General features: G+C 42.7%; 2 protein-coding genes across 8 annotated transcripts in view; one reads left to right on the top strand and one right to left on the bottom strand.

The window, feature by feature from the left end:
* nav2a (neuron navigator 2a) overlaps positions 1 to 21,269 on the top strand; it is a 209,517-nt gene extending 188,248 nt beyond the window's left edge. For 5 of the 7 annotated variants that reach the window (XM_039603162.1, XM_039603206.1, XM_039603347.1 and 2 more), the window contains 24 exons: positions 1,062 to 1,345; positions 2,365 to 2,430; positions 3,126 to 3,170; positions 3,735 to 3,895; positions 4,027 to 4,209; positions 6,537 to 6,589; positions 8,539 to 8,562; positions 8,960 to 9,034; positions 10,626 to 10,709; positions 10,812 to 10,935; positions 11,124 to 11,305; positions 12,798 to 12,970; positions 13,073 to 13,226; positions 13,467 to 13,653; positions 13,827 to 13,924; positions 14,024 to 14,119; positions 14,308 to 14,482; positions 15,044 to 15,279; positions 15,698 to 15,849; positions 16,120 to 16,191; positions 17,364 to 17,560; positions 17,640 to 17,758; positions 18,033 to 18,233; positions 18,379 to 21,269. In XM_039603162.1, the coding sequence (XP_039459096.1) occupies positions 1,062 to 1,345; positions 2,365 to 2,430; positions 3,126 to 3,170; positions 3,735 to 3,895; positions 4,027 to 4,209; positions 6,537 to 6,589; positions 8,539 to 8,562; positions 8,960 to 9,034; positions 10,626 to 10,709; positions 10,812 to 10,935; positions 11,124 to 11,305; positions 12,798 to 12,970; positions 13,073 to 13,226; positions 13,467 to 13,653; positions 13,827 to 13,924; positions 14,024 to 14,119; positions 14,308 to 14,482; positions 15,044 to 15,279; positions 15,698 to 15,849; positions 16,120 to 16,191; positions 17,364 to 17,560; positions 17,640 to 17,758; positions 18,033 to 18,233; positions 18,379 to 18,504 (3,267 nt within the window). In that variant the 3' untranslated portion in view covers positions 18,505 to 21,269. The remainder of the gene's footprint in view (positions 1 to 1,061; positions 1,346 to 2,364; positions 2,431 to 3,125; positions 3,171 to 3,734; positions 3,896 to 4,026; positions 4,210 to 6,536; positions 6,590 to 8,538; positions 8,563 to 8,959; positions 9,035 to 10,625; positions 10,710 to 10,811; positions 10,936 to 11,123; positions 11,306 to 12,797; positions 12,971 to 13,072; positions 13,227 to 13,466; positions 13,654 to 13,826; positions 13,925 to 14,023; positions 14,120 to 14,307; positions 14,483 to 15,043; positions 15,280 to 15,697; positions 15,850 to 16,119; positions 16,192 to 17,363; positions 17,561 to 17,639; positions 17,759 to 18,032; positions 18,234 to 18,378) is intronic. The other 2 variants (XM_039603226.1, XM_039603266.1) reach the window with 2 other exon arrangements.
* On the bottom strand, positions 19,664 to 25,081 carry dbx1a (developing brain homeobox 1a). The gene is made up of 4 exons (XM_031740963.2): positions 24,121 to 25,081; positions 23,906 to 24,007; positions 22,159 to 22,361; positions 19,664 to 22,034 (listed from the first exon to the last, which is right to left on the bottom strand). Exons 1-4 carry the CDS (start codon positions 24,479 to 24,481, stop codon positions 21,741 to 21,743), a joined length of 960 nt encoding a protein of 319 aa, XP_031596823.1. The 5' UTR covers positions 24,482 to 25,081; the 3' UTR covers positions 19,664 to 21,740.
* Positions 25,082 to 25,939: the final 858 nt, after the last annotated feature.

Genomic DNA, 25,939 nt, shown 5'->3' on the forward strand with positions numbered 1-25,939 from the left:
ATCAGAAGACGTGCCTATTCCTCCGTGCTTGATCAGGGATTACATGAACTATCAAAGTTAAATGGGTTGCCATGAAATTTGGCACAGACATCCACCTGGTCTTTAGAGTTAATGCTACAGCGACTGCACATGTTAGCTTTGCGATTTCTGGTTGGCTGCCAAACAAGAAGGTCAGGTTCGGCTTTTAGATTCAAAATGGTTATGTGCCTCTGAGCTCAGCAATGATCCAGATGTGTGTTAAGCACGTGAGATATTTTTGTAGAACTACTACAAGGCTTTGGCAGGGACACAGAGATGATTTTTGTTCTCACCTTACTAATGCCACAAATGTGGCAATTTCCTCGAACTGCTGTTAGGTGTGTTCAGTAGGAGTAGAAGCTGGCAGCGTGTGTACTTGTTGGACTGACTGTAGGCTACGTATTGCAGCACAGCACAAATGTGTGAGCTTGCTGGATCATGAACTTTCCATCATGTTCACACATGATTCATAAGGCTTAATCAGATTAGTTATGAATCATGAAGTGTCACAATTTGTCATTTTTTACAAAGTAGCAGTCGTGTCTTTTTAAACACTGGGCATGAAGATATGTAAATAGTCAGTTATTCTAATAAATATACATCCTGTGAGAAAACTAGAACATCTTGTATAGTTGTGAGGGTGCATGTTTAAAAAAATGTCTGTTTGCTTTTATAATAGGGTAGCATTGTCTTCGGCCAAAACAGGCCACTCAGTAAAAACACGGCTAACACAGTCGATCTTTTGGCAGTTAAAGAGCCAGATGCTAGTTTGTAGGGATAAAATATAGACCTAGAAGAAGGTAAGTATCAATATATTTTTCCCTCATCAGCTCAGGGTTAACTAAGGTTAACCCATTAGGCCAGAAACATGGCTCCCAATATGATAATCTTACTCTGTGACTGCGAGATGTGTAAATCAGCAAGTGTTTAATTGGACTGTGTCAGTGCTCTATCTTATTGCTGCACATCACAAAATAATCACTTCAAAAGATAGGCAGATTTTATTTTTCTTTAATGTCAATGTAATTTTTGATCATCCTCAGGCCTCCAGCCCTGGCTCTGTGTACTCCTCCACCGGCCCCTCCAACAGCCTGACGTGGGGAACCACCCTGAGCAGCTCCTCTGTGCAGAGCAGGGAGAGCACCCTGGGTGGACACGGTGGAGCTGGAAGCGTGGGTTTCCCTTCTGTTAGCAGCATGCACACGAGCAGCGAGTCCATCGACATGAGCCTAGGCAGTGCCGGAGGTGGCGGCCACGGGACCCACAGGGAGGACACGCTGTCCGCTCTTGGTCGCACTGGAAGTGTCAAGACCGGCATGTCTGAAAGGTTAGGACACACATTTCCTAAGAATGATCAAACATTGAGCTCTTTAATATTTTACATTCATCAGGTTGATTTTTGCAGAAGATTTCACATTAATGACAGTTAACCTAAGGAGAAAAAAAAGTCAGATTGTGTAGAAGTCCTCTTAACTGTTACCTCTGTAAGCACTTTACTAATGTTTATGGTGTTAACTAGTTTTGAGTTCTAATGTTCTTTTGGTACATTATGTTAAAAAAGACAGTAAAGCAGGTTAGTTATCTCATGACCTTGCAGTGTGCCTGAGTTTCTCAGTCAGATCAGTGCCTCATTATTCTAAAAGCTAAGATAGCAAAACTAAAAAGAGTTGAGTTAGTTAAAAGGACAAATAAGACAGTAATTGTAGTAAAATAATACAATCCAGTTGAATCCAGCTATTAATGAATGACCACTGTAGCTGCAAACAGCAGTTGAAGGGTAATAAAAAATGCATGCTTCATGTAAAATGGTCATGGCCTAATGACGCAAATAAAAAGCTCCTTTTACATATGAAAGCGTAGGTTAAGTAAAAAATGGCTTGTATAATGCTTAATTCTAGTGAGCACTTGAAGTCTTCTTTTATTCTAAGATCTATTGTGTCCAACATTCTGTTGACTTGACATCAGCTACCTTTTATAGAACTCAGAATCAAGATGAGGTGTCACTTCTTGTTTGCCATTCTGTCTGCACTCGAGCAGAAACATAATCCCGTGGCGTCCTCAGCTGATTATACAGTAATTGTGGTCATTGTAGCAGATTCCATCCTGACAGGTTGACTTTGTAATGTGACAGGAATGACACAGAGGAAACTTAATAGCATCTGAAGTTCAAGCTTTAAGGAGGTGACATCACCCTCGTTGAGTTTTCTTATTAGCTTTGCGGGTGAAGAGTCATGTACTTGATCTGTTCTTAAACATTTCTTCATTTGCGTTATTTTCTAAAAACTTTCTTTCTCTGTGTCTGTTGTTTTTTTTTTTTTTTTTTTTTTCCTTCCTGTCTTCCATCAGTCCCCTCTCCTCCCCCTCTGCTAGCCCTATATTCAGCCGAAACACCCTACCTCGGAGGCAGGACAGGTAAAATGTGCCTGTATGCAAATGCTAGGCTTCTGGTGAAACAGCTGTGGATTTACCTACTAAACCACCACCTGCTGTCACACAGAGAGCACCACCAATAACCTCAGAGAGTCCCTCTGTGCGGTAGTTAGTATTTTGTGGTTTTAGTTTGAAACGTGTCGCTCTGTGTGGTGGTTTGTGTGGATATTGTTTTTTAGCTCCTGTGTGAATGGTTGTGTGTGTCAGAGTGCATATGTGAGGTTGTCTGTGTGGATGTTGGCAGCTTCAGTGTTTTTGTTTCGCGGACAGCTTCTAGTCTGTTATGACTGTTCACTTATCGCCACCTTGTGGTTGAGTACAGAGATGCCAGCATGAGCTTAGGTTGTGTTTGAGTTTTCACTGCAAAAATATCAATCTCAGATCATTATTTTTATTTATCTTTCTGAGTCTTTAAACTCTTTTTCACAGAAAAGCTGAAAAATGAAATTTAAATGGATTCAAATGAAAGTTTTTGGATTTTTCTATGGTTAAAAAAAAAGAGAAAGATCATATGTGTCCAAAAAAATAAAAAAAAGATGACTCAACATGGAAAGATGGATGTTTTTTGCAGTCTAGAAATAATATCATTTGGTAGTTGTTGAGAGATGCAGCCACACATGTTTCCTTGCCTCCTTGCTTCCTTTGTTTTCCTCTTCTGAAGTGTTTCTCTCCCACAGCGGGCCACACTGTGGTAGAAACACTCTGCCTAAGAAGGGACTCAGGTACTGAATTCACTCCCCTGCTGGTCATGTTGCGCTTTTGCACACTGGTTCGCCAAATTGTCCTCCGCCTTTCTTTTTGTTGTTCTGCGTCCACATTCACTCTTCGAGGCTTGTTGTCACGCTTTCAAGAATGCTTTTCTTTTTAATTTAGCACTTGGCACATTTGTTGTTGTGTTGTGCTTCTGTGCAGAGGCATGTCGCGTTGTCCCCCGTACAGATCTGTCACTGTGCTTCGATGCAGCACACTTGATTGTGGGCCTCAAATTTTCTTTGGCTTCTGTTCTGCTTTTTTTTTTCCTGCTAGTTTATGTTTCTCACAGCTGGAAGTCGGTCAATGTTGGCACATTGTTGTTTTAAATTGTTTCAGCATCTGATTCATCTGTTGCTAAATTCAAGCCATTAATCAGTTTGCTTCAGCAAAAAAAAAAAGGAATCATCTCACTGATTGTGAAGTATCTGGGAAAAGAATCCAAATCGAGATCAACTCGTCCGTAAAAACACAGACCTGTTCTGCTCTGTGTCCTCACTTCTGCTTTGACCTTTTTTGTCTTTGACGTCCTGTAGGTATGGTCCCTCACCACAGCTGCGAGGCCACGAGGAGGCCCGTGATTGGCTGCGCTCCCACTCCACCAGCGGCCTGCAGGACTCAGCCAGCAATTCTCCATTCTCTCCTGGCTCCAGCCTCACCTCCCCCTCTGGAACACGCTTCAACTTTGGACAACTCGGTATGTCTCCACATCTGACAATGTTTCCTTAGAGTCCTTTGTCACAATTTTATAAGATTTTATTAAACATATGAGTAACAAAGAAATGTAATGCTTGCCAACTTTTACATCGCCGTATATCATTTTCACAGCATCAAGCCCGACCTCATCAGCTCAGATTAACCTTGGTGGTCTGCGCAACAACAGCCTGACCAATCAGGATGCCCCTATCGACCCTTGCTGTGACAACCGCCTGAGAAACTCCTGCATGTCGCTTGACGAGAAGACCCGCACCATGAGCAGATCGGGATCCTTCAGGGATGGCTTCGAAGAAGGTAGGAGGAAACGGGAGAAAGCTGGATGTGGTGGTTTGGTGAATATTCGGTGGCTCCGTGTGAGTCCTGGCCACGTTTTCCTCAGATGTTTGGTGAAATCTGTAATTAGGTGTAATCCTTTTCTAAGAACTGCATGCCCCCCCCCGTCCCTCTGTAACTGCGAAGCCTCAGCTTCCTTATTTCACGTCCTCATGCCAAAAGAATTATTATTCCATTTGTTTAGAGAACATTAGGGCAGATTACAACCCCTCCTCAAAGAAAAGCCCTTTATCCCCCTTAGAAATCCATAATCAGCTTTAGTTTGGCTTTGTTTTTTTCATAAGCTTGTTTATTGGGAAAAGTACCCACCAGTGCTTTTCCCACCAGCGGGCAGACTCCCCACTCAGGAGAGGTTTCTCTGCTGGAGCCATCCCAATCCTCTGAGCCATAGAAACAGCACTTTGATTTAGAGGGGGGGAAAAAGAAGAAGGGAGAGTGAAGGAAGTGCAGTATTTTGTTCTCTCAATGGGGAAAAACCCAGCATTCAGTGATGTTAAAACAGTAGTTTGCTGTGAACTTGGATTTCAGTAATCCATAATAAACACATAACCTATTATAATGCAGCTGAAAGACATGCTGGGAAGTAAAGTGAAATATTTTACATGTTTAAAAAAAAGTGCAGAAATTTATACTCCTCTCAAATTTGTCACAGTCATCCTGGTTAGTTTTAGGTTATAGGATGCTGACATAAAACTTGAAGGCACAGATGAACATCACAGGCGGGTTTCGCACCCAACACTGTAAAGAAATACAAAGGCATGTGTGTCCTCCACAGTGAAGGCGGTATGTAAATATAGAGGACAAAGCCATGAGCAAAGACATCAAATCTGGTAACACGTTATGTGAAACAGCTGTCTGTATGTGTTCTTCAGCAAATGTAAATCTAAATTCCAAATTGAAAACTTTTTTTCTTATTTTTTTTTTAAATATCAAACTCTGATAAAGATCCTTTGTCAGCCATACCAGCCATGTTCATGATTTCACCTTTTGCCATCCGTTTTCTTCCTCCAGAATTCGGTTACATTTCTAAGCAAACATGTGTTTGAGGCTTTCTTTTGCTAAGAGACTAAGGTCACTGTCGGTTAGTCATGTCCTCTCTCGTGTACACAGTTTCAAGGCTGCCTTAATTTTTAAAGTCACGCACACCTGATTGTTTTTTTTGTTTTTTTTAAGAGTTTGGTGGAATGTACATGCACAGTTACATCGCTGCAAACTTATTATTAAGACACCGCCATTCCCGATAGCATATCTGCCTCAGTTCTTTCCAGCTCCACAAGTCTGTCCTCTCTTTTACTAGTGGAGATAATGACAGGGTTCACAGTGAGGTGTGAGGGATATGTGGTGACATTCAAGATTACTCAGACATAACTTTCTCCATCTCGCACACTCTTGCTTTGTGTTTGTGTGTTGGTTCGCAGTGTGCAGGCCTGTGAGGATATGAGTGTGTGTGTGTACATGTGCATATTACCCAAGTGTAGAGTTACCCGACTGTTCTTTGAGTGACAGGACAAAAGTCACATTATACTCAAAACACTTTGTCGGACCTGCCCTTTTTTTAAGAGCGACACCATTATACAGTTTCACTCCATCCCCTCCACCCAAAAGCCTCCCCATTTTATCATTGTATGTTCTGATGCTCTTCCTGCATCTGCAGGCTAAAAGAGACTTACTTGGAATTTGCACTCATAAAACCTTCAGTGCTACCGCCGTCCTGTATAAAACAACTTCTGTGAATAATAATGGATATTAGTAGTTAGAAAAAGATGCAAACTAATAATGATGATCTAAAACTAAAGTGCAGTTCTCCTTTTCATGTGGCTTCCAGCACATGATTCTGTCTAGACCAAATCAAGATAAAAGTGAGTCCTCTGTGAGCTCACATCTCATACTTACAAGGCTATTTATGAACTAATAAATCAGCTGGGATCGGCACAACTTCTCGGTGCGGTTGATGACATCACACTGCTGATCCTTTCTGATCTGCTCACAGCCAGGAAACAGTGCTGGCGTTGTTTCCTTGCCTCTGATGTGTTATTACCAGTTGAGTCATTAGTTGCGCCACAGTCTGACTGCTGCATGTAGGAGTTCTTTATCTCAGCAGTCATTATGTCATTTATGAGGAGGTGGGCAGGAGCTGGGAAGACTGGGAGGAACCGTGCTGGGTGGGCAGTGTTGGAAAAGAGTGGGTGGTTAGTGAGGGGAGTGTGGGAGGTCTGCTGATAATGAAGGTAGTGCTTGTGTCTACAGATGTAATTTCTAATCACTGCTTTCACATTTTGTCTTTTCAGTTCACGGATCATCTCTGTCTCTGGTCTCCAGCACTTCTTCCATTTACTCCACGGTGAGTTCAGAAACTGCCAAGTTAAACAGAGTTAATCAGGGCTAAATATGACTGAGGTTCTCAATAAAAACTACATTTTTAAAGTGATGCAAAAGACAAGCGGTGCATTTTTTCTGGATACATTATTTTTGGGTAAATAAAGAATAAGAAAAACATTTCAATATAACTGCTACTGAGAAAGCATGCACTGTTGTGATGGTATCTAAAAGGCAAAATCTCATTTAAGGCAGTCTTTGCAAAGCAGCAGGTATTGTGGTATTGCAGCAGCACCACAATTCACATGGAAACTGGAGAAACCAGTTTGTTCTTTTGTCAGTGCAGTTATGATATACTGACTACATGAATTGGTGAATGTACCCCCTAATCCATGCAGATATGTAGCTCAAAGATCCTGTGAGAAATCGGCTGTTTGAAGTCACACGGGACAGCCCACGAGTATGCACTGTAGCCAGTCAGAGGTTTGTGCTTCACAGTGTGGCTCCTCCTCCCTGTGTGAGTTTCTTCACCTGGGCAGGTGTAGCAGAGAAACTCTCAGACACTGGCTGGTTCTTTTTGAGATAAAGAGTCGCAGGTTCGAAATCACAGAGGGGAAGAGAGTGGAAGCAAAATGATGGCAACTTTATCCTTGACAGGCGCTGTCGCATCGTGGCAACTAACGGTAGGGATGAGACAGAGCAGGGCCGTAGGGTGCAGAAAGTCTTTGTTGTATTTCTTGTGGTCTGAGTGTCGAATACAGCCGTTAAATATCTGATTATGTGGAACTCTTTTTCTTTTTTTTTTCTGAGTGTAGATTGCAAGGTAATGGTGCTTTATTGATTTCAGAGATTCAGATTCATGTGCAGTTTAGTTTAAAGGTCTCCAGGTTAGAAATTACACTGCTATGAAATTTCTTTTATCCTATTTATAGCTTGTCCTTAATAAAAGCATGCAAACATTTTGCCTAACTAAATTATATTCACATTTGCAGAGCTTATGTGTCACCACAGAGGAAAATACATGATGTGTTTTGTCTGCGTTTCCAAGACAGACTACTGTTTGGGTATCTAGGATAAGCCTGTTGTGTGTGTGTGTGTGTGTGTGCGTGTGTGTGTGTTAGTGTTTGCGTGCAATTGACAGCTCCGTTTGCGTATGTGGACAGATGCCACTTAGTAACCCACGTGCCACAACACAGATGTGCTCACGCACCTCTGTGCACAGATTAGATGATAAAAGCTGTTGCGTGCTGCTGCTCTGATCAGGAGCTGGAAAGTGGACAGATGGAAAAATCGCGGCTTATCAGCTGTTCTGCTCAAGTTCAGGAGCTATGCTGAAAGACTGTCGATCACACTGCAAAGGTCTCTAAATTTAATTTTGTATTTAAAAGCTTCATATTAAATCTTATATCTAATCTTCATCAGAAGATGCAAGATTCATGGAAAACCGAGGCATTTGCTACGTCGCTGTCATTGGCTGGAAATGGCGTAAGACGGCTTCATAGTCGTATTAAATTTTAGCCTCAGGGAGGCCAGTTTTGATCCAACAATACACTCACCTCTTGCTAAGAAAGATCTTTCCGTTGCAGTGTGTTTACACATAAATGTGGGTGTTGCGTGTTTCGCTGTTTTGGTGAACAGCAGCAGGGTGTGTTGTGTTCGTGCGAGCGTTTGTTTTGCATGCTCTCACTCTGTACATATTTGACTACCTGTCTTTTCTTACTATTGTTCCATGTGCAGCCTGTCAAGACAATGAATCTCTCAGTGAAATGCCTTTAGGAGGATTTCTCTACTTTCCAGACATATTACGCCAGACAATATATTCCACAGTTTATAAAGCTCATCTCCATGGAGCTAACAAATCAGACGAGAGTGTGCTCCAACCTCCACTTTGCTCTGCTTTTTAATTAAAGTCTGTCTCAATTCAGTCAGTGTGCCCTCTAATGGTTTTCTTATCTTCTGGTGTTTGTTTTACAGAATGAGGAAAAGTCTCAGTCGGAGGTAAGCTTCAGCCCGCCCACAGCACTTCTCGCCTCTTTAATTTTCCACACGGAGCCACTGGACTTGTTGGAACACGGGGATGTTTTTACAGTTGGATCCAGATACACGTGTAGCTGTATTGTGACTGACCCTGTAACAAGCTCTTGTTCCTGTGAACACCTGCGTATGCTCTTTTATGCTTTTTGCCATTTCATCGCTGAACCTGAACTTCAATCACAGCTTCAGAGCTTCAATCTGGGAGCCTGACTCTTTTGATGCTGGATGCATTTATGTGCTTAGCGTTACATACATGCTCCATGAAGGCATGCATGTATTTAAATCTATGTGTGTATGCTTTTGTTTTGGCACCTTTTGATGTCATGCCATTTTTTTTTTTTTTTTTCTTTTAAATCCTCAGATTCGCAAGCTTCGGCGGGAGTTGGATGCCTCCCAGGAAAAAGTTTCAGCCTTGACAACACAACTAAGTGCAAATGTAAGGCCTCAAGCACTTCAGAACATGCAAACCCAAACTGTTCAAGAACATCTGTCAAAACTATCAAAGGGAATAAAAAACCCCTTTTATTATATATAGTATTTAGTTTTTATTTTCCAAAGATTAAGCTAATTAAGCCATTTTATATCAAATAATTTCATATATGCTCATTTCTAAATGCTGAATTTTCTAACTGCTGATTAGTGAAGTATTAACAAATGTATTGAGCTCTTTAAAATGCCAGCATTTTCTCAAATTCCTGAACATTTCCCAAACACAGGCAGAAACACTTATTCAGACTGAGGGGATAGCTCCTACAGGTATCATTTTACAACTGGCAGAACGATCAGAACATCTCTTTAAGCATCTCTAGACACGATCATTTCTGCCAACCCCGCTCCTGTATTGCACAAGTCCTGCCACGCTCAGCTGGTAATCTGCAGCCTGAGTGGGCGCTTGCTAGTAGTTTCACTGTGGATTAGAGATATGGAAGCAAGGCAGAGGTGTTACATTACAGCAGTGTCAAGTCCCAGCACAATGCCGAGGGTTTGTCCCAGATGTGGAATAAAGATTTGTTGTTGATGACGCCTGGATACACAAAGTGCGCACGAGTGTTGAAAGATAAGCACAGACGGAGCAGACAGGAGCTGAGGTATTGGGGAGGTGGGCTTTGTTCAAATGTAATTATATGCGTGATGAATTATCTGAACACACCTTGAAGACCTGGAGGCTGACAACATTTTTCTGCTTTAAAAAGTCACGACTTGAATCACATGTCAGTCAGCACTGTGCTCAACTCTCACACACATTTCTACAGGCGTCCGCGGAATATTTATATTCACAGCCCAGAACATAATAGTGAAGGATGAGCAAGTTCACCCATGTCTAACTGTTTAAATCATCATAATGATCCGTGTCACTCAAAAGGAAAAGTTCAAGTCTTTTGTTGTAAATTCGTCTCTAGTTTTAATCCTTGGCACTCACATTATTTTTCTTTGACATGTTATGTCTGTGTCTGTGTATTTCTTTTGAACTGTGAACACATACCCAACTTACCTCTCTCTCAGAAGGTCGTGTAAAAAAACAAAAAAAAAACCAAACAAAAAAACCCACCTAGAGTTAAACTAGGTCTGACCAATCGTTGACTGTCTGTGGCCTTGAATGAGCCAAGGATCCAAGGATTGTTTTTGGAACAGTTTTGTCACAGTTGTACTCGTAATGTGCCCTCTCCAGAAGATAATATTTTTTCCAAGGACATTATTGTCTAGTATATTATTTGGGTTTGGTTATGTTTTCATTTTGGTGTGAAGATGGATTGACTAACATGTTTGGGCTTTAGCCTCAAGGTCTCACTCAAGGTGTCTCACTTTTTTTCCTTTATTTCAGAAAAAGTTCAGAAGAAGCAGGGTGTTCATTTAAATCAAGATTGTTTCATACACTTACAGAATATTATAAAACAGACTTGGGATACAATTCTTTATACACGAACCATTCACTTTGCTCTCTGAAGTTAGCTAAAATTTGTGTATTTGTATATTTGCCATGTTATGTAAGGAGTTGTTAAGATGTAATTTGATTGTTTCTCGTGAAGGCTCACCTGGTGGCAGCGTTTGAACAGTCTCTGGGCAACATGACCATAAGGCTGAAAAGTCTCACCTTGACGGCCGAGCAGAAGGTAAAAAGAGAAAAGAAAAAACAAAAAAAATGTTTGGTTTCTGATGTGCACAAGGTCTCTGTAGATGATTGTTAGGTTGATCATCATATTTTTTCTGTACAGGACTCCGAGCTGAATGAGTTGAGGAAGACCATCGAGCTTCTGAAAAAGCAGAATGCTGTTGCTCAGGCTGCCATCAATGGAGTCATTAACACACCTGAACTTACACCTAAAGGGGATCGCACAGGTACAGAAAATAACAGTAACGCCTCAGTACAGCAATTTGAATTTGTGCCAATAATATCAGGATTATGAACTGGGAATCATGCAAAGGCACTCTAGTATAGAGGCTCTGTATAGACATGTCTGGGAAAAAGGTCATTATGGGACACATTGTAATGACATACATCTTTTCCCCATCCTCTGTCTCCCCAGCTGGCAGTAATGGCAGTCCACAGCAGCAGCAGCAACAACAAAACCAGCAGCCAGATCTGCGCATCAAGAGACAGCACTCCTCCGACAGCGTCAGCAGTGTTGCCAGCGCGACCAGCCACTCGAGTGTGGGCTCCAACATGGATGCTGACGCCAAAAACAAAAAGAAGAACAAAAAGAACTGGGTAAGAAGCCAGCAGTTTAAATAAATTATGTACAAGGAGGTGATTGCACTGTGTGACTTAACCAACAAGCAGCCATTTTTTATTATTTTTTTTGTCTTGTGTATCTGCATTTTCATATTTGTGTGGGTGACACATCTTTGGATTTCTCCTCTTTAGCGTTCTTTGACTGGGGAGAAGGTGATTACAAACAGTATTTTCATAGGCTCAGTGTTGTTGAAAAGCAAGTAATGATGGATTTGACTGGTTATTTTAGAGATCAGAAAACATCAGTGATTTACCTTGATATTTAGCTAAATGTAGTAGTTGTCTTTTGACCTGCAAATTATGTAGTAATTGCTTTCTGGATAGAGTGTTGTCCCACTGTTGAGTCATTAGTGTTTTTTTTATTAGTGATCATACAACAAATATCACACTTAAAAAATTTTTGTTGTTGTTGAAAGACTTTTTTGTGCACCGGAGGACAAGTCAGAGATGATGAAGTACGAAACTTTTCTTCCTCCCTCTCTTCCTCCTGGTTGACTGAAACAATGTGTTTGGCCACCTGTGCTTGTTAATCCAGATGTTGTCAAATGTCAGGAAGAGCAATGTAGCACTTTTAGACATCAGATCCTCTAGAGTTTCCTGCCTTAGGTCACAGTGATAATAAAATACCACTGCTTGGATAGATGAGACCCCACAGGAGCCTCCTCCATGCAGGTGCTGCTCATACAGTGAGTGATGTGTTGAGTGCATGGGGGCAGCGTGTGTTGGAGAGTATATAATGGATCATGAAAGACCTCTCGCTTCATGGTGGCTGTGATGTAGAATTAGCTCGCAGCTGCCTGAAGTCAAATAAAATGTCTAGTCCTGTAGGCATCTCTAGTTTAATCTGTTTGTCCCACCGTAACACATTATCACCCCCAAACCCATATGAACATGTGCTGTTTTGTCTCTCTGTCTTCCTGTGCTTCGCTTCATGTGGCAGGTGTATGAGGTAAGAATGGTACGCTATGTGAAATGAAAGGAAAGAAGCCTAACCCCTGCACTTTTTATAGGTTACTAACATCGACCCTCTTCTTCCTTTCCTGCACTTTGCTGTCACCGTAGTGCCTTTCTGCTCTTTTCTAACACTACTTCTCCCTTAAAGCTGTTCTCATGACGCTCGAGCTGGCTCTTCAAGGAAAAATTCACCTGAAAATGTCAGAAGAATCATAATGCTTGTGGTTCTTGTAGGAGATTGCCAAAACACCTTAAAGAAATTACTAACATTAGAAGAAGAAGTAGAAGAAGAAGAAGAAAACAAATATGTTTACATAAGAGTGTAAACATAACATATTACACTTTGGAGTGTAATGTGGAGCTGTAGCTCTGAGCCAGTCATAAGACAGTTTTCCCCTGTTTCTTCTCCCTGCGACTCACTTGCTGTTTTCCCACTACTTCCCCTCTCAGCAGCTTTTTTAATAACCTCACCTGTTCACCGCCTCGCTTTCTTTTTTCTTTTTGTTTCCTGCAGTTGCGAAGTTCCTTCAAACAAGCATTCAGCAAGAAGAAATCTCCAAAGTCGGCCTCCTCTCACTCTGACATCGAGGAGATGACGGACTCTTCATTGCCATCCTCCCCCAAGCTGCCTCACAATGGCACCTCGGCCACAGGCCACATGCTCAGGAACACGCACTCCAACACGCTGTGTGTACAAGCTCAACATCTGCATGTGACACAAAACAACCAAACTGCTCAAATTGCACTATATTAATGCTCCAAACTGCATTGCCTTGTGTGCATATACAGATTGTCAGAGTGTTTGGACAGCGAGGCCGAGACGGTGATGCAGCTGCGCAGTGAGCTCAGAGAGAAGGAGATGAAACTAACTGACATCCGCCTGGAGGCTCTTAGCTCTGCACATCAGCTAGATCAACTCCGCGAGGCCATGAACCGCATGCAGGTCTGCAAATTTCAGACTGAGCTTACTGAGTATGCTTCACATTGAGATGGATGTAAACGTTGAATCTCTGATTGCATACAATTATTGCTGTACTCATGTGACTGAAGCGTTATTGATCTCTGGTGTTTAATACAGTTTAATGCTAACAGTCTAATTGACCTGAAGGAAGGATGAATACATGTGCTTGACAGAAGCTGACACGATGTACATAAAAGATTATTTTCGGATGTTTGTCTGCAGGTGGAGATCGAGAAGCTCAAGGCGGAGAATGACCGTCTGAAGCTGGAGAACCAAGGCAGCAGGACGGGCTCCCAGGCCTCCATCTCATCCTCTCCTCCCCCTCATACACACGGCCACACCCCAGGGCCTGGACCAGGGCTTTCCCAACATAGCCTCAACCTCACCACCAGTGAGTCTACCAGCCTGGGTAAGACAGGACCTGCACCGTTCAGGATAGATTTACATTAAATACCGACCAGTGTTTATCCAAGATGAAAGTTGGGGCATGTGATACATTACTCCAGTGTATTTAACAATGTAATGTTTTAATGTGTAACACTGACAATGGAGAAGTCACATGTAACGTTGTCTTCCGGTCAGACATGTTGCTGGACGACACGGGCGGAGAAGGAGGGAGGAAGGAGGGGCGGCACGTGAGGATTGTCGTTAGCTTGGATGAAGACAGCAAGTGGGGAGAGGTGAGACTGGTGTAACAAATGCTTTTCTGGTTGTTTTTAGGTTTTAATTTTATCTGTAGGCTTTTGGTATATTCAACTTTCTTAATTTTTCCATCACAGGAGGCTCGACCTCGACATTTTCTTATTGGTTGCATCGGTGTTAGTGGCAAAACTAAGTGGGATGTCCTGGATGGAGTAGTCCGACGCCTTTTCAAGGTAAAGACAGGAAAATGGTTAAGAATCAGATAGAAACAAAACATGGTTGGCTGTATTTGACACATTTATGCTTCCTATATTATATAAACATCATTTCCTTCCATTCGCTTTCATGCTTTTGGACAAAACATTCTCATTCAGAAACATTTCAGTCCTTAGAAAGCTGCTAAATGATTTATCTCTGACAGGAGTACATCACCCATGTGGATCCAGTGAGCCAGCTAGGCTTGAGCTCAGACAGCGTGCAGGGATACAACATTGGAGAAATCCATCGGCCCAGCAGCCCCAGTGCCGCCAACACGCCTGAGCTGCTGCCGTGCGGCTACCTGGTGGGAGACAACACTATCAACATCCAGCTCAAAGGTACCAACCTCTCATTGGTCATTGGTCCCAATGAGTTGGCAGCCTTCGGTTTCCATGAGCTCGATGGAAATGTGGCTGATCACCAGCATGTTAAATTCATCATGGGAACTTCACAAAGTTATATATATATTATAGAGAGTAGTTTTTAAGAAAAAGGTTTCCCACAGTAATAAATCAAAACAAAACACCTTGTGCTAAAACTTAAAATATGTCTTGGGTTCAATAAATGAATAAAACATTTTAATTCACTGTAAAAAAAAAAAAAAAAAAAAAAAAAAAAGAACAAACAATGAATAAAGCTGTCAAAAGAAAGGATTTTTAATTGCGATACAATGAATTATCTGAATTTAAACAAACTATTGATTGATAAAAAATCTAATTAATACACTTTGGTTATGAAAGGTAGAGGAGTTTAGCTTAACTGAACTAAAGAAAATAACATTAAGATATTTGACAAACTCAGTCATCTTCTGCAAACTGCTAACCTCCCATGACATGAATATATGTGTCCGTGTGTGTGTGTGTGTGTGTGTGTGTGTGTGTGTGTGTGTGTGTGTCCAGGTGCAGGCAGTGAAAACGTGGACTCGCTGGTGTTTGACACACTCATCCCCAAACCGATGCTGCAGCGCTACGTCTCCCTGCTGAAGGAGCACAGGCGCGTCATCCTGTCAGGCCCCAGCGGTACAGGAAAGACCTACCTGGCCAATCAGCTATCGCGTCACCTGCTGCTGCTGGAGGGCCGACCGCTAACTCCAAATGCTGTCGTCACTTTCAACGTGGATCACAAGTCCAGCAAAGTAAACATGCACACAGATTCTGTACATGCTGGATGTTAAACCCAGTCAGCAAAATGTAACAAGCACAAAAAGCTACATTGCAGAGGAATTCCTCTTTAGCGGGTCGTAGGAGGTAACAGCTGAATTTATCACCTCTAAGAGCTCCGATATTTAATTTTCCTAGGGTTAAGTAAGTGTTGGGTTGACTCTTGAATATATTGAATTTAATTCTTTATATTTTGTAGTTTGCAAAACTGTAAACAACAGCTACAAATATAAAAATGTAATATTAGGGCAACAATTATTTCAATATGTCAGAGCAGTTTGTACCCCCCAAAAAACATGGTTGTTTTCTAACAAGCTTCTGGTCAGATGGGTTTTTGAGAAAACCCTGGTTCCCTGACTTGAGAAATGTAAAACATAATCTATGTGTTTGTAGGAGCTGCGTCAGTACTTGTCCGGTTTGGCAGAGCAGTGCAGCAGTGTCTCAGGGGCAGAGAGCCCTCTAGTGGTCATCTTGGACAACCTCCACCATGTCAGCTCCCTGGGAGAAATCTTCAATGGTCTGTTCAACTGCAACTACCAGCACAGGTCAGTTCACTGCACATTCCATCTGCATAGTCCTCCTAAAGCTTGAATGGATTGTTATTACTCAATAAAGACTAGAAGTATCACATTTATTTGAAAATGTGTACAGTTGTTCTGTAGAGCAGGTAAGCTTCACTTTACCTCAAATGAACTGAGCTCAAAGTTAAACCCCTGTTAGAACAGCTCAGCGAGTTATGTCAGATTAAAGCAGAGTAAATCCCTCTCAACGTGTTCAGTGACTTCATGAAATGATGTACTTTTCTTGCCTTTCAGCCCTTACATTATCGGCACCATGAGCCAAGCCACTTCATCTGCCCCCAACCTGCAGCTTCACCACAACTTCAGGTAAACTGGGGATTTATGCCATAGCTACGTAAACCCAACAGCTTAACCTGACATGCACCTCCCTAGAAATGTTACTACAGGTTGGCTCCATGCAGCCCACAGCTACAGTGACAGGTCTGTTCAGCACAGTTGATTCTTCTTCTGTATTTCTGGCTACTTTTCACCCCAGTTTTTGAATTTATCAGTGAGAGAGTAACAATCATCCCCTCAGTATAAAGAATAAATATCATAGCATCAATATAAGAACTTAGAAAAGCCAGCAAATTCCTGGAGGAAGCCTGCTGAAACTGTCAGAATGGACCTGAAGGAATGTAAAAAAAATTGGAACAGCTAGACGGACAAATATGTGTGCACCCGAAAAACAAAATGAGCACAAGAAAGAGCAAAGACCCGGGAGGGAAAAAAATCCCAGCGTTTTGTTTCTATTGGCTGGCACTGCTTATAAAACACAGAGACACAACCACACAGTAATTAAAACATAATGCACCAGCACAAGCATAAATACCAACAACTTGTATAGCGGTACAGGAAAGACCTACCTGGCCAATCAGCTATTGCGTCACCTGCTGCTGCTGGAGCGCCGAGCGCAAACTCCAAATGCTGTCGTCACTTTCAACGTGGATCACAAGTCCAGCAAAGTAAACATGCACACAGATTCTGTACATGCTGGATGTTAAACCCAGTCTGCAAAATGTAACAAGCACAAAAAGCTACATTGCAGAGGAATTCCTCTTTAGCGGGTCGTAGGAGGTAATAGCTGAATTTATCACCTCTAAGAGCTCCGATATTTAATTTTCCTAGGGTTAAGTAAGTGTTGGGTTGACTCTTGAATATATTGAATTTAATTCTTTATGATTTGTAGTTTGCAAAACTGTAAACAACAGCTACAAATATAAAAATGTAATATTAGGGCAACAATTAGTTCAATATGTCAGAGCAGTTTGTACCCCAAAAAAACATGGTTGTTTTCTAACAAGCTTCTGGTCAGATGGGTTTTTGAGAAAACCCTGGTTCCCTGGCTTGAGAAATAGGTTATGTCGTAGGCTGTTTTTGTAGAGCCTGGCAACTGAATGCTTAGATTCACATGATCTTAGTTACAGCTTCTCCCTTCAGGACAGGCGGTATGATGTTATATTTCTGAGTCCTGATATACCTGTGTGATCTCTGATCAGGTGGGTGCTGTGTGTCAACCACATGGAGCCAGTGAAAGGTTTCCTTGGCCGCTACTTGAGAAGGAAGCTGATCGAGATGGAGATCAGCAACCGAACACGCAGCGTAGAGCTGGTGAAGATTATCGACTGGGTCCCGCGGGTCTGGCACCACCTCAACCGCTTCCTGGAGACACACAGCTCCTCTGATGTCACCATTGGTGAGAGTACGCCGAAGAACAGGGAGTGCATAGATGCCAGTGTGGAAGCAGTATTTATACTCTGCTCTGTGGTTTGCAGGACCCCGTCTCTTCTTGTCATGTCCCATGGACGTGGAAGGATCCAGGGTTTGGTTCACTGATCTCTGGAATTACTCCATCATCCCCTACATGCTGGAGGCAGTGCGTGAGGGACTGCAGGTTGGGCTTAGTTTTTGTTTCTAGAGTTATTAAACATATTACCATTCTTCTCTTTCACATTTTTCACATTTCATCCAAGAATCAGAAGCTGTGTCTTCTTTCATTTCTGTTCACATCTGTTCCAGCTTTCACTCTTGTCTGCTGTAACTTTTAGTTATTACTCATAAACCTGAACCCCAGGCAACAAACTTGTTTTCAAAACTGTTGTCCTAAATTCTTTGTCTACCTCAAAGCTTCACTGGGTCACAGTTCTGCTGTTCGTCTCTCTCTGTAGCTGTATGGCCGCAGAGCTGCATGGGAAGACCCAGCTGCCTGGGTGATTGACACCTACCCGTGGTCAGCAACTCCCCCCCCAGGTGACTGGCCCCCGCTGCTGCAGCTCCGGCCAGAGGATGTCGGGTTCGATGGCTACTCAGCCCCGAGAGAAGGAGTCAGAAAAGAGCCACCACAGAGTGACAGTGACGCAGACCCACTGGTGAGTAAAGAGCAGGCTGTGATGCCCATTTCTGTTCTGAGCATTTAAACAATTTAAACCAAATGCACAGTGTTTACTATAACCTGTGTGTGAAAGAAACAGCTTCGTGCATAAAGCTCAGTCAAACACTTGGTTGTGCCGACAGATGAACATGCTGATGCGTCTGAAGGAGGCAGCGACCTCGTCGAGCCCACAGAGCTACGACAGCGACTCCAACAGCAACAGCCACCAGGATGACATCCTGGACTCATCGCTGGAGTCGACCTTGTGATGCTATCTAAAGGCAACACCGGCATCACTTTTAAAAATTCTTTTTTTTTCTTTTAAATAATAAGAACTGTTCTCAGTGTGAGAACTTCCTTTTGAGGGTTGAATTTCATGCCACAAAATCCAGCCACCTTAATTTGGGTGCAGGTAACCCAAACACTTTAAAAAAGGAAAGGAAAAAAAAGTGAAATTGCATTTCAGTAAACGGGCAGCAGAAGTTTCTACTGCACTGCGCTGTTTGTCCTGTTTTTTTGTGGGGTTTTTTCCCTTCACCACTGTGGCCCGTGGCTCCTCTCTCTGGAGCCTGACATGTATTCCAGACAGACAGAAGAAAAGCACACAGCCTGTCGCTCTTGGCGAGGCTTCATCATTACCATCATCACCAGCCATCAGTGTACTTAAAACACCAGCCAGGAGTCCTCCATCCTCCATGGGGCTGCAGCATCGGTCCAAGCACATCAGGCTAAGACACTACTGGTCCTGCTAAGCTGTAGTGTACCAGAGCTGCCTGCAGATGGCGATACAGGCCCTCAGCTCTGGAGCGTGAGTGAACCCTGTGCTTCAGCCTTCTGAAACATTTATGCTGCTGCGGGTTGAATGGATGGAGGAACAGCCAGCCACTTTCTTGCTCCCCCTCCTCTTCCATTGCTGAAGTTGCCTGTGTGATCGCTGGAGGATGAATCGAGCCAAAGTGAATGTTCAGTCTCATAGCATGCCTGATCTCACTCCAACAGACTACTCAGAGAGGTCATTAGTTGTCCATCCCAGACTAGCAAAGACAAAAAAAAAAAAAGAGTCTATCGAAGGACACGTGTCCATTAAAACCAACTAAGCGATGATTTCCTACCAGACATATCCGAGTGTGTTTGTGGACATGAAGGATGGGAACTGCTGGCTTTCTATATGGTACCAGAGAAGTAAGCAAATACTGTAGCAAAGCTTTGTCTACACCGTGTTTTAAGAAAGGACCTTATGAAGGCAAGCTTAGTTGAATCAAAAGTTCTTATCACAAAACCTACTTACACTTTTTTTTTTGGTATTTTATATTGCAGTTTTTCTTTAAGGTCCACAGAGGTTATAATATGGCATTATAGCTAAGAAATTATTATTCCAGTAAATCTAGAAGGATAACATGTAGGTTTTACTGGCTAAACAAACAAATATAAACACTTACTTCCTGAGAAATGCTTTTTGTTTCTTTTTGTAATCCACAGCATCTGTAAAGTAACTTTTAAAAAACTGCACATATGAAAATCTCTTTTACAAAATCCCTTTAAAGTTCTCACCAAAAAATGTTAAAATGGAAAGGGCACTTACTGGGAAATTAGCATCCACCACAGCTAGATTTGTCCTTTTTGAGACATTCTTCTCCACTTGATGTGTTACAACTTCACCGTGCAAGTCTGTGAGCTCATGCTTCGACCCCCTTAGTAAACGTTTGAGATCTCCACGCACATTAGCCCCAAGCAGGCTGTTGTAGCACAAAACCCTTTTGGTGCTGGACTGAATTCTAACAAACAATGCCTTACTATTTTCTACGTGCATTAGCGAATTATTTATTCCTCTAAATGGCTGTAAACTTGACAGGGCTCTGAGTCAACTCTCACCTCGAGCGACTGCAGTTGTCGAGGAGTGATGCTGACCTCTCATCATATTAATCACCAATGCCGCAGGATTGAATACACATGAAAGAGAAGTAGTGCTTTTGTATGGATGTGTGAACTGAGAAGATGGTGTAAATATCTGGATCACTATCAAGAAAAAGATTCGGATGTGTTGTGGTGCTCAGTACCCAAACTTAACTTATTGGCGGTTGAACGGGGGAGGGGAACTTTAAGAAAATGTCTTTAATTTTTTTTTTTTATACCTCATCCACATCCTTGAACTGTGCTTCTGCCACACTTATTGTCTGTTTTTATGTGATTTGTGATGAACAAAACTGTCATAACTACATATTGAGCTAATTATGGAAAACTAGTGCATATGCTGCTTTGTTTATAGTGATATAATTAATCAGAGGTGAGATAAAAGTGCTTGTGGTTGAATGATAATGAAAAGCGGTTTGCCATTATTTCAGTAGCTTAAAGAATTACGAATATCGTACTTTTGTTTTAAGCCTCCCAGCCTGCCTTCTGGGAGGGGTGCTTAAAGCTGGGGTCACGGAGTTCAGCGCAACTTTCCATGTTTTTCTCACCTATCCTATGCAACATTCATTCTGATCTCCAAATGGAAGCCAAAAGCCGCATGTGTGTTTGTTTTCAGCACTGCCTCGAGATGTACAGCATGGAACCAGATATGTGAAGACTTTTCAGATTTGTGGCCAACGTTCTTTGTCCATTAAGTGTGTCTGTGTATTTCATAAGGCCTCTCCCTGCTACTGTCCTCGTAAGCACAAAGAGACTTAATTCTGTTTGCGTGTGTAAACCCGCTCTGAGAGGTGTGGATGTCTATCAAGCATTTGACTCGTCTGTCGTTTTATTACTCACAAACTCAATGAATGTTTAGCCTTCTTAGTAATGTACTTTTTTTTTTTTTTTTACATGTAACATAATTTTGTAAATAGTTGATTATTGCGCAGCATTTTGATGACCTTTTTCTAGCCAATTTGTTACAGTACTTGAAAAGGAGTATTTTGTGTACAGTCTCTTTACATCAGAGCAGATTGGTGCAGTTTCTCATCACTGGTTTGTCCGGGGCTCAGAGAATTAAATCTGATATCACTGTACTAGTCTTAAGTTATTGTGATTCAATAAAATTAATAATTATTTATGATTGAATGGTCAAACTGTTATGTTAAAACAACGCACGCACACATGTGACTTTCAATTGTTTACAGTTTTATTTGGTTTTTGTACAAAAGGTGAAATAAACATATATACAGCACATAATACAACATAGTTATTAAACAAATTGATATAAATTAACAAAATAGCTACATTTTTCAATAAACAACTCTATTCAGTGTCAATGTAAAGTAACGCAATATTCTTGGCATAAAATTTCCATACAAACTTGTACAAAATACTGTACAATTGAACAAAGCTGTGCAAAACAGCAAATTGTGTCTCAGTAGCAGATCCTGTCCAGTGCGCATGCACTGATGAAGCCACAAACATGGGTGCAACTTGTTTGAACGGCGACGTTGATGGTTTGTCACAGCGGCAGTTTCCTACTAATCTGGTCACCGTCCCATAAAAACAGATCATGGGTAATAACTCTATACTCGCTTTTCAAAATAAATTAAGATACTGTTATCTCCTCTTCATCTGACTCCGAGAAGTCCGAGTGCTTACTGGAGAGGGAGGGAGAGGAGATGGTGGAACCTGCCGCCCTCATTCTCTCTGTTCCGAACTCCTTTTCTTCCTCTTCTTCCTCTTCGTCCTCGGCTGAGGACTTCTTGCCCACATCGCTGAGGTCCGGGTGCGGATTGGCTTTGGTGGGCAGCGTCTGCTCGCGGCATCCACCGGATGACAGCAGCTCTCGTTCCTTGGAATTTCTCCATTTCATCCGTCGGTTCTGAAACCAAATTTTTACCTGCAAGAAGGGGAAAATCACGAGTGGATAAAGTAGTGGATTAGTCGTTTGAGGATTACGAAACTGGTTTTACGCACAAATTACGCACGGCGTACTGAACATTTTGAGCACTTGCTAGTTTTACCTGCGAGTCTTTTAGGCCAAGTTTAGATGCCAGCTTCTTCCTGTCGGGCTTGCTGATGTATTTCTGTTTCTGAAACATTTTCTCCAAGGCTTTGCGCTGCACGTCGGAGAACACCGCTCTCCTCAGCATCCCTCTCCGGGGTTTTCCTCTGGCTGCCAAAGGCCACGAAAAAGTCCCCGGGATTGGAACAACGGATGAAGATGCTACATTGCAGAAAACCCCCCCAAAACAGATTAAGTGGAAGCAGTTAGCATCGTTTTCAATCATTAAAGACCATGCCACCAATGTACCGAATTGCTGTACTTAAAACTGCCTGGACATGAGACCATGACATGGCCACATGAATATAACGATTCTGCGTTAGGACCAGCTTTCAATGGATTATTTGAAGTTTCCCTTTTTGGAACTGTGCAATACTCATGCGTCCTTAGTGAAATGGCACGAGGTGACTAATTAGCACATTGGCCGGTCCCCAACCGCATTGGTATGGTAAAGAGGTAGCATATCCTTTAAGGAACCCTGTGAGGGCGGATAGAGGAGTTAATAAACCGTGAACGGTAATTGTGTAGTAATGAACTAACGGTGAAAAGACTCTGGACAGGCGGCGAAGGCCATATATTATCGCAACAAAAGGAGATTTACACTTTCAAACTAAACACAACTGCATACCAGAATACTGATGCTTGGAGGAGGAGTGAAGAGTGGAGGGGAATGGTGCTTTTTTTTCGTGCCCTCAAATCATTTTCATTAAATGAACACGAAAAGCTATTCAGGACGCTGGAGTTGTTTTGTTGAGGCATTCAGCTGAGCCCATGAAAAGACTCCATCTCCATTATGATTTGTCTGAATGAAAGACTAGCGACTTTATAGACTTTTCTAAGAGATTATTCTTTATCTCAACTCGATGATTGGCCCACTCGGAGAAAAGAGAAACGTTTAAGGCACAGACAGAGTGGGGATTTGAGGTCAGCGGTAACCTATCCTATGAGTCGCCCAGCATGCAGAAAACTTTTCCCCGGCTGTGCCAGTTGGAGCGCAACTGGGATTTTTTTTTTAAACCTTGGCGTTATTTGAAAATCCCCCTCTCCCGGCAAAGGACGCTGTTCCTGTCCGCACACTGCTGCCTGGACTCCCCCCTGACTGCAGCTGCCCCGCGCTCGCAGCAGCACCAAGAACAACGACGCGCTATGTGGTCTTGTGAGAATATTGAAAACTCTCAATAGCGCCTAATAGGGAAATTAGTGCATGACTGGTTCACGCCTTTGGTCCGACTGGTAAAAGTCACTCTACGGGGTGTGTGGGTGGTTCACCCGGTGGGAGCTGACCAAATTGGTCACGGTGGTGAGGGCTTTGTTGCCCGCCACAGTGGCCCGCTGGCCCCCCGGACGCTGTGGGAAAACGCGGTGCCGGGGAAATGCCAAAACGCCCCCCAATGGGAAGCAAGGGGACTATAACTCGCCACCCCGCCTTAAATTTAGAGCGTGACGATTTGGGATAATTGGTTAATTAGGGGGTGGGTGTGTGGGTCCACGCAGAGGCCAGAGCCAGCGGTCCCCATTAATGAGACAGTGATTTCTTCTTTTCTGGCTGTTTGTTTCCCTTTCTGCTTCTGTTTTGGTTAAAATATATGACAGGAGGGTGTGAAAGTGTTTTACATTTAGATGCAATTAGTACAGACACAACTCTAAAGGCTAAAGAGAGTCATCGATAAGGAAGAAGCAAGTATATAAACAAAAGTTGCGCCTACCTGGTAAATAAGGCGCCCTGAATATGGGGTGAAAGGCTGCGTCAAAGCAGGGGACGGGGAAGGTCTTGGTGTTCAGACTGTGGACTGCAGGGGGTGAGGACGCTGTTGAAGAGCAGAGCATGTTAAAGTCATTCCTTCATTTAGAAAAGAAAAAAGTGGCTCTAAATCAAACGCATGCGCGTAAGGAGAAAGCAGATGGTGTGGTGTCTACTCACCCGTCTTTGGTGAGGGTGCGAGGATGGCGTTCACTCCAAACTTGAGAAAACTCGGGTCCTTGCTGTTCGGCACCGATGTTTTAGGTGAGCACGATTCGCGCGTCCCCGCACTCGCCGCTACCGTGTGCTCCGGCGCGCCGCCGGTGGACACGGTGGTGGCTGTTGGCACGGAGGCGCTCGCTGACGGAACAGTTCGGTTTATAAAGGCGGCGGGGCGGCTTATCCGCAGCAGATCCTCCACCAGGAAGCTAGAGTGGGTCTGGAAGGCCGACGGCAGGGTCTGGTGGAGCGGGAGAGCCGCGGTGGGCCGGTACAGCCCGGGGTAGAAGGCAGGAGGCGCAATAACGCTTGGGATCATCATGGTCCCGGCTTTACGAAAAATTCAAATACTCCTCGTGTCAGCTGGGAGAGAATCAGTCTTGTGAACAACTGCTAACTCCTCTGGTTTCCTCACTCTGGGGAGAGAAGTTTTATAGCAGCTTGCCCCCCCCCACCTCGGCCCTGGCCCTCCTCTCAGGGCTGACAGCCTCAACAATGGTGCTCAACAAAGTTCTCCACATGGGTCGCTTTCATGCAGCATCTCCCGGGCCGCTGATTGGCCGGAGGACGCAATTTATGATTGTATTAGACTTCATAAGCAAGTATCACACAATGCGGGGACCACAAAGGAGGCTCAGTCATCAATTTTGCATGTTGGCTACTTTCCTTTGAGTTTGTTTTGTTTGGCAGAGCCAAGCGCCCTAATTAAAGAGCAATCTTTGTATTCAGGTATTATATTGGGAGATTTAATGACTGCTTAAAAAGATATAATTTTTCGCTTTAACGTTCCCCTTCTGCTATGCGGGATTTAAAAGAAAAGCTTAGTTATTATTTTAATCTATTGTCAGTTATGCAAAAAATAAGAATATTGAGGTGGATTTCTAAAAAAAAAAAAATCAGGTAAGATTTCTATGGGTGTCATTATTACAATAAACTGTAGTCCGTTTCTATTGTTAAACCTACACCTTCTACATCAGTTGCAGACATGGGCAGCATCTCAGATGTAAATCACTTTTAGGGTTTCATAGGATTCTCAACACTCAATCTGGCCCTCGTCATGGAATAATGTCTTAAACGGATTTCTGCTATCAAAACGCTTTAACAGATGTGTTAAATATCACTCTTTTTTGCACAGGCTTCATTCATTGCGCACTGAGCTGCGGCTGTGCGCAGAGTAGAAGTGTGCGGCCTGAGCCGTGCGCTCATGATCCTGTTAACCATGAACTAACTGTCACCCTCAGCTGCGGAGGAGGCGCCCCTCGGCCTTTCTCCCCTTCCTTCTCTCGCCTTCAGAAAAAGCCCAGTGGAATTAAAAAAGAAAAAAAGAAAAAGAAAAAAAAAAGCCTTATTTCTAAAGACGGTTTTGTTCTGCTATTTTAACTGGCTGAATAAAAGTGCATCTGTGATTTGATTTAAAACGCATTCATATGAGCGGACACTGAGACCCCATATAAAACTCTTATTAAAGCGACTTGGAGCCTGATAGTCGTGTTCTGTCAGCTTCCCCCCCCGAAAACCTGTTAAAGCAGCGCAATCAGGCGAAAATGCGTTACAGACTCGGGGGGGGGGGCAATTGTTGCCAGCATTAAACCCATTTAAAAACAAACAAACAATTAAAATAAAACCAATCTGTAAGAAATATGTGGCTTTAAAATGTAAACAAAAGTTACAACTTGATTTAATATGTAATTTAGCTCAAATTGTTTTTTCGTTTATATGTTTTCTTTGAGCTCAAGAGTACAACGCTCAGCGCATTTTAGGTCTTAATTACTATTATTTC

Source organism: Oreochromis aureus, linkage group 1 (assembly GCF_013358895.1).
Source record: "Oreochromis aureus strain Israel breed Guangdong linkage group 1, ZZ_aureus, whole genome shotgun sequence".
NCBI classification, from domain to species: Eukaryota; Metazoa; Chordata; class Actinopteri; order Cichliformes; family Cichlidae; genus Oreochromis; species Oreochromis aureus.

What these genes read in the sequence shown, in the direction of transcription:
- dbx1a (XM_031740963.2), bottom strand. Translation starts at nt 24,481, where the DNA reads ATGATGATCCCAAGCGTTATTGCGCCTCCTGCCTTCTACCCCGGGCTG. An exon ending in CAGGGCGCCTTATTTACCAG is followed by an intron (nt 22,362 to 23,905) that starts GTAGGCGCAACT and finishes TCTGCAATGTAG; the next exon opens with CATCTTCATCCGTTGTTCCA. An exon ending in TTGGCCTAAAAGACTCGCAG is followed by an intron (nt 22,035 to 22,158) that starts GTAAAACTAGCA and finishes CCCTTCTTGCAG; the next exon opens with GTAAAAATTTGGTTTCAGAA.